At 45.5% G+C, this 7783-nt stretch overlaps 1 protein-coding gene across 1 annotated transcript in view; it reads left to right on the top strand.

Moving 5' to 3' along the window:
- CDCA8 (cell division cycle associated 8) overlaps positions 1 to 6410 on the top strand; it is a 16222-nt gene extending 9812 nt beyond the window's left edge. The window contains exons 6-10 of the mRNA XM_023523985.1: positions 678 to 742; positions 1647 to 1742; positions 2923 to 3049; positions 3833 to 3919; positions 5070 to 6410. Coding sequence (XP_023379753.1) covers positions 678 to 742; positions 1647 to 1742; positions 2923 to 3049; positions 3833 to 3919; positions 5070 to 5114 — 420 coding nt within the window. The 3' untranslated portion in view covers positions 5115 to 6410. The remainder of the gene's footprint in view (positions 1 to 677; positions 743 to 1646; positions 1743 to 2922; positions 3050 to 3832; positions 3920 to 5069) is intronic.
- The last annotated feature ends 1373 nt before the right edge of the window (positions 6411 to 7783 follow it).

Here is a 7783-nt window from a genome sequence, read left to right as displayed (position 1 = left end):
AGATTCAGGGCTGTGGGCTGACAGATGAGGAAATACAAAAATACTTAAAATACAGTGTTGCCTTCCCAGAGTCCAGTTTAGTAGAGAAAATCTCATTTAAATGGCTGTTAAAAGTGATCAATAAAAGTACGTATAAAGTGCATAGAACATAGAAGAGGAAGCTATTAAGTCTTACCTACCCCCTGGGGACACAGCCAGGCCTTTAAGGTGAGTGAGACTTCATTAGCCGGAAAAGAAGGGAATTCCCAGAGGAGGTGAGAAAGTGTCCGTTTAAGGAACAGGACGCAGTTTGGTATGGCTGGGATATAAGCTGCAAGGGCAGGGGCGGGATAGTGCGCCAAGCTTGGAAATTTCAGTTTCATCAGGTAGGCAACGGTAAGTGACATGACAAGATCGGTGTTTCACAATAGAATTCAGGATAAATGGAAGACGGGGAAAACTGTATGTAGACAAGGACGCCGGTGGGAGGCTCTTATAATTTTTGAAGACCAAGCCAGGTATAAGGACTCAGTTGATCAATTATGTTCCGAATTGTTTAAGTCACTGAATTCTATGAGATAGACCTTCTCATGTTCAATATTAGTTTTCTTTTCCAGAGCTGGTCCCCCTCTCCCTTACCTTTCCCCTTCTTGAGAAAGGCTTTTTGTAACCTCAGTTTTATTTGATTGTGGCTTCAGGTCAAAAGGTGTCCTCCATCCAAGAAGAGAACACAGTCCATACAAGCAAAAGGCAAAAGCAAAAGGTAATGGCTTTTCCAGATTCAGCCGTGTGTTGGTTTTTTTGGTGAGCCATATTCATCATGGCAGTGAAAGGGGGTGAAGGGCTTTTGTGGCATGTGTTCTAGTAGAGCATGAAGTTGAATCCTAGAGTGTCTGAACTGAGAGGCTTCTAGCAGTGACCTGACCCAGCACCTTCTCCAATTCTTCTGTCCACGTTCTCTATCCTCCTCCACTTTTTAAAAAGTGCACACAGGGAAGAATGAGGTCCAGAAACATATGGTAAGCGCTGCATGTTTTGTTTAGTTGCCGAATGGTCCATGTGCAGGCTACTCCACGATCAGTCACAAAGTGCCCATCACTTACCAGTAGTTAAGTTTATTGAAATGTTCCTCCTGGTCCTGCTAAATAAAGAAATCACCATGAGCTTAACCTGATTCTGCTGGCCCCTACTAAACCATTTGGGAGTAGTGGCTACATCTCAAACAAGCTTAGGAAAGTGGCCTGGGCGTAGGGGGTGTCCGTGAAGGAGTGGACTCCTCTCAGTTCTCCCCGAGCAGTGGTAACTGCGTAGCCAGAGGAGAACTCCAGCTGGGCAGCCTGCAGCTGTGGAGAGGCTGTCTCTTTCCTTTCATTCCATCAGCTGGATCGTGGAGTTGGATTCTAGAGGTTGACTGCTTGAGTTCAAAGTTCTGGCTCTATCCTAATTGTCTGAGTGACCTCGGGCAAGTTATTTAAAGTCAGTAAGTTTCTGTGTCTGTAAATGATGATAATAATGGGTCTTCTTGTAGGGTTGTTGGAAGGGTTTCACAAGTTTATGTAGGTGCTCAGGACAGTATCTGACAAGGTCGGTGCTCTCCAGGTGTTACCTGCCTCTCCTACTGCATTGCACCTGAGCTGACGTACCTAATGGCTGTTTCTTACCTGTAGGTCAAGCAATTATAACACTGTTACCCCAGCTATGGGCCGAATGGAATTGTCTATGGTCAAACCAACTCCAGGCCTGACACCCAGATTTGACTCAAGGTGAGTATGAGGAGCAGTGCTCGGATTTTGGTGGGAGCTCAACATTTAACATTAGTCAGAAAAGAAGGGTGTTTAAGAAAATACTCCTGACTCTTGGCCTGGGAAGCCCTCTCAGAGGAAGGGAACTGACTGGGCTCTCCAGGGTTTGCCTCTCGCTAGTGCAGGTGCATCTGTTTTCAGCAACAAAATGGTTCTTTTTCTGATGAGAGCAGGGGAGAACATTCTGTCTCTGATGACTAGGAGGACTCTAGTGACTTTTGGTCTTTCTGATTCTGATCAAAAGTTTTTGTTTTTTGGGTTTTGTTTTGTTTTTAAATGGCTAGACATTTTCCTATACCCTTGATGAAAAACTGACACCACCTTTTGGGAGACCAATATACAAATGGACATTCTTACAGCATAAGTTAATCCCTTCCATAGAGCCGGTCAACTAAACAGGAAATGCTGTGTGGCCATTTAAGGAGAAGTAGATCCATATGTGCTGATAGAAGAAGAGCTTCAGGATTACGAACAGTTGCAACACAGTGTGTCCTAGGTGCTCCCATTTGCTTTTCTAGTCATAGAAAGTTCCTGGGAGGACGCATAAGGAATTATGAGTGATTATCTCTGGGGCAGAGAGAGTGAGGAAGACTTACCGTCTCCTTTAATACCCACTCTTCTTTAACTGTTTTTACTGTCGTTGTTGTTATTTCCACAAGTATACAGCAAAGAACATTTAGGGGAAAATAGGTAGCATTTTAACTGTCTTGAGAAAGTTAGCTTGAGAATTAATAAAGTAATCTCTGAATCATCCTTCTTTGACCCTGGAAAATTCCATTTGAAATACTTAGCTACTCTTGGAAATAGATTAACCATAGTTTATTTCTGGCTTTGTGGATGGATAGAGGGATGGATGGATGGAGGGATGACTGGCATTCATTTATATGTCTTTGACCTAAAATACATGGATAAGAATTGGCTTTTGCTTGATGTATGTTTGATAATTACAACCTCTCTTCTCCAGCTGTGTTTAGTCATTACTGCTTAAAAGATTTTTTTCCCTAAATTTAGAACTTGCCTTCTTAGAAATGTGTGATTTGGAAACTACAGCTTGAGGCCAGATGGGGTTTGGAAGAGTTCATAGCACCTGGTGTCATTCAATCTGCCAAGCCATCTTTACAGAGATTTTCCCACTTTATAGGGTCTTCAAGACCCCAGGCCTGCGTACTCCAGCAGCCAGAGAGCGGATTTACAATATCTCGGTGAATGGCAGCCCTCTCGCCGACAGCAAAGAGATTTTCCTCACTGTGCCAGTGGGAGGTGGAGAGGTAAGTGTTTCAGAGCTCCGGAGGCCAGGCCACAGTGTGCTGTTTACTCAGCATTTTCCCCTGGTCTATTACCCACTCTCCTCGCCCCCACAAAGTCCTCTTGGTTGCTTAGATCCTGATCTCCAGAATTGTGTAGGACTCAGAACCCAGTTTCCTCTCCCAGGTTAGAAGCCCAGACTGCGAAGATCCTTGCCCAGCTCTGGGTTCCGTTTGTTCATCAACTAACATTTGCGCACCTGTTTTGTAGCAGGCCCAAGATGTAGAAGACATTCTTGCCCTTGAGAAGCAGTTCAGTAATCAAGATAGTCTCACGATGAACTATATCATCATGTGATGTGTGCAATAATGGAGATGAAAGGGAGTGCATGGGGTGCACTATCGGGGTGTGTGCGTCATCTAGAAAGAGGAGCATGAGCCGTTTCTTCGACTTGGTACAATTTTGAGGAGTTCTGAAGAAGGCTGAGCCCAGTTCCTCTGGACTGAGTAGAGCAAGTTGCTGACCTCACTTTTGGGGAGGGAAGGGGAGTTTATCTCAGATGTGGTCTGCAGGGCATTTCTAAGCTGATGTGCATGCCCTGGTACCCAGGTGATCCAGCCATTGGCCCAGGGTTAAGCACTGACGTCACTGTATTCTGTGGCAGCCTGTGTCCCGCCTGCCTTCCCTCATCCCACCTCCCCCATGTGCAGGACACCAAGGGGACTCCCTGGGGCACCCTGGGCTGCTGGAGGGAAGTTCCTGCCCTGAGGGACATGCTGGTTTAACCCACTCTCCCGTCCATACAGAGCATGCGGTTGTTGGCCAGTGACTTGCAGAGAGTCGATATCGCACAACTGGACCCAGAGGCCTTGGGAAATATAAAGCAGCTATCTGTAAGTCTCATGTTCACCTCCACACCTAGGGAGCTTCCAATAGCTTTTGTCTTTTGGGTCTGGGCTAATGCTTTATACTTATAATTGCGTTGCCTTCTTTCCTCGGGAGACTTTGACTACGTACGTTATCCTACGTACTTAGCAGCAATTCTGTCCTTAAATTGATATTGAGTTTCGGTCTATCCCAAAGCACTTGTCTCAGAAGTTTCATAACAGAATCAAAATTCTGCCTCATTCAGGCAGTTGGTGCCTGTGTGTTAGGGCACAATTGACTTCCATGACCTGAAGCTTCCTCCTAACAGTTCAGGAATGGGAGGAGGGGCTTGTTGCGAGGAATTCCACGGAATCAAAGAAAGTGCTGCGCAGCTGGGCCTGGGGTGGTGGGCCCGTCAGCAGCAGGAGTTCATGGAGCTGCACTCTGGCGTGCCAGCTCCTTCGGCTCGTCTTTGGGGCCTCGTGCACTCATTTCTCTTGCGCTTCTTCATCCCTCCCCCTCAGCAGGTGACTTTCTCCACAGGGCTCTTAGTTCTGCTCTCCCCAAACATTGATTTGTTGTGGCTTTGAGTTGCCACACTTCCAACTCTAACTTCGTTGCTTGTTGCCCAACACTAACCATCCACGTTCTTTTCTTCATTTAAATTCTCAAGAGGAATGGTTCGATTGGCTCAGCTTTGGTCAGATGAGCCTCCCTGGTCCAGTCAGCATGGTCTTGGGTGGTGTATGGGAGCGCTGAGTGCCGTAGGCCTACCCTTCCGGGGGTCTGTGAAGGGTACAGCCAAGGAAAGGGACAGGGGCAGGGCTGCTTTCTCAAACATGTCCTACTAAACACAGTCCCAGTAGTGAGATCACACACATACCCAGCCACCCACGTCTGGAGACACTCATCATCTAACTGGACCTCCAGCATCACTCTTGCCAAATTATACCATCACTATCTCATTTGAGATGTTATTTTGCTCCTTTGTTCAGATGAGAAACAGATTCGGAAAGGTGAATTAGTTTGTGATATAAATAGAGAAGGGAGAGCCGAAATTCCCTCGGACCTGCCTGACCCTTTGTCCAGCGCTCCCTGAGTAGTCTATAAGTAGCTAATAGGGCAAGCATGCTCAATGCCATCTTCTCTAAATGAACTGTCTCTTATTCTTTTTAGAGCCGTCTTGCCCAAATCTGCAGCAGCATACGGACTCACAAATGAGGCTGCTATTCCAAGAAGCCAAACTTGACAGGATGGATCTTCAGTGGGCACTTCTGGGACCTTCTTCACTTAAAGTTTATTGTGTGTTTGAGTGTGAAGTTCCAGAGCAAGGAGCAATATTCCTCCTGGAGAATTCGGGAAGTGAGGAGACACTGTTCCCCCATCATTTAGATAAAGTTTTGCTATTCACACCTCTTACTCCAGGTGACAGAGACACTGCCTGCTGCGTCCATGCAATCAACTTCCTGTCATTCTCCCAGCTGAATTCTCCTTTCTATTTTCAGAGCTGCAGCCTTCTGCCTCCTGTTACTCGGTGTCCTCTGCCCTGCCCTAACTACAGTGGAGGTTGGCATGGCAGAACCTCATGTTCTTGGGAAGACTGCCTATTTACCCTCTTCAGAGAACCCTCTGCATCTGGCATTTTCTGCTCTGTTTGTGCTTGAGGCTGGGAGGTTTGGGCTCGGAGAAGTGAGAGTGCCAGGCCATGAGAGGGCAGATCCAGAAAGCTGGGTGGAACTGTACAAATGGGGCCAAGACAGCGGGACAGGACATGTCTCACCTCCCACGCGCATCCCCCTCCTCCTGTGGTGGGGACCCTGGGGCTTTGGAATCTCACTGCTATGCCCAGTAGTTTTTTTCAGGCTGGCTTGCGGAACAGTGTTTTGTATTTATCTCTCTTTACCGAAGACCAAAAATTGGTTTGGAGGCAGTTTCCATGTCTTGCTCTTCTACCTCTCCAGTTAGTGGGAACTGTAGGACTTAGATTAGTCTGGGTTTTTATGTGACTGGCACAGAGGAACTCTAAGCTCTCCGTGGTCCAGTTGTCCACGTCAGGTCCGTAGACTGCAGAGAGCACTTCTCTCATGGGTTTCATCAGGGCAACGGATGTAACTTTGGTGGTGGCCTCATTTCATGCATTTGGCCTGTGCCCTGGGTGTGGACTAGTTCTTTGGAGTCATCACTGACATCCTTGTGTGCCAGCTGGCACCTCTGCCCCAAAGAATCATGGGATGTGGTCCAAGAATATGGGAACTGAGAGTTCCCACCCCAAGCTTAAGAGCACACAGTCTTCTTCATGTTTGGCTCTTTGCTGTACTTTGTAGTATTTTGCTCTGTGACCATTCTAGTAATCCAGTCCTGTTTAAGTTGTATTCTTTTCAAGTTGTTGTATTCTCCCATTCCTGAGACTTTTGTACATATTGTTTTCCTCAGTAATGGTATCTCTTAGCTGATTTCTTCTAATCAGCTATTGGAAAGTATGTGTTTTCAATAAACCGTGGGATTGTTTTAAATCAATATTCAGCCTGCCTGTTATCTTCAATCTGTGCTACTTGGACTACAGGCAGTTTTGGAGCTGAAGCTATTGGAGTCAGGGATCTTTAAACAACAACTTTCTCACAAGATGCAAAAATATTTCAGGCAGAATCTCTCTGATATCTGAAGAGAGGGTCCTCACCCCAAAATCCAGGACATAGGTCACCTACCCTAAGTTTTCCCCCCAATACTTTCATTCCGAGCTAGAAATTTACATCTGGGAGGACAAAATCTGAGGTATCTATATAGTTTACGTATATAGTCAAGTCTCATTGGCCAGGAACAAAGCAGGGGCACAGATAATTCAGTGATATGCTTCTCATTTCCCAAAGTCCCAGGGGCTTTGGCAGATCTGTCTTCCTGGAATTTACTACATTGAAAATGATTCATATGGAACTAATAGTGGAAGAGAAAACAATCTGTGATCATTTCTTAGCCAGGTCATTTGACATTGACAGTTTATGGAGAAGGACCTTTTGGTCAATAATAGCATTTGGAATTAAGGTTATTCATTTCGAGCAATTAAGTCCCTAAACCTGAGGCTTCTACCTGTTCTTTCAATACCTGGTACAGTGTTAGGAGCCCAACATCAAGGAAACACTTAGGGTCCAACATGCTTTACCCAGAACCAGGCTCACCCTATTTCACCCCATTTGTTCCACCTCTCAGATGAACCCGGTTGTAGAAAGTGTGTAGTATGCAGCCAGTGCCTAACAAACACCAGTCGCAAGTTGCATGACAAAAGATAGAGCAGTCTATTCCATATAAGGGGCTGACTTGAAAGGTAATGAGCTCCCCATCCCAGGATTTAAAGCATGAACCAAACTATTACAAAGCTGAAATGTTGCAAAGAAAATTTAAATCTTACTGCCAGCCCACAGACATACTTTCACTGGACTTTGTTTGTCTTCAAATTAGTTGCTAACAATTTTCAAATCATGGGATTTCACAAAAATGATTGCTAGCCTCCAAAAAATAAGATCTGGCAACGCAAGGGATGGTTGGAGCTAAGTAGGAGCTTGGCCCTTACAGAAAATTCTTCCCATTGAAAGCAAAGAAAGGAGGATGGGGCCTGGAGCCTCCTTCACCAGGACCCCTGAGGCAGTTTCATAGAACTCTAGAATTTCAATAAACGGTAATGAGTTTGCATTACCTCAATGATGTGTCTACTACACCCCTAAAAAACAAAGTATGTCTCAATGTCCACATGTGCACAAGCTCTGATAAGTGTATTTTCCTTTTCTAATTTTACACAATGACAGTTGTTGACCCATACCTAAAATTCAGCATGACATGTATATGCTGAAGATTTAATAGAAAATTCATGTGGCTTCAGAAATGGAAGGAGACACTAT

Source organism: Pteropus vampyrus, unplaced genomic scaffold (assembly GCF_000151845.1).
Source record: "Pteropus vampyrus isolate Shadow unplaced genomic scaffold, Pvam_2.0 Scaffold435, whole genome shotgun sequence".
Classification (NCBI taxonomy): Eukaryota; Metazoa; Chordata; class Mammalia; order Chiroptera; family Pteropodidae; genus Pteropus; species Pteropus vampyrus.
Note: the sequence above shows the minus strand (reverse complement) of the source record. Positions and strands in the feature narration are given on the sequence as shown.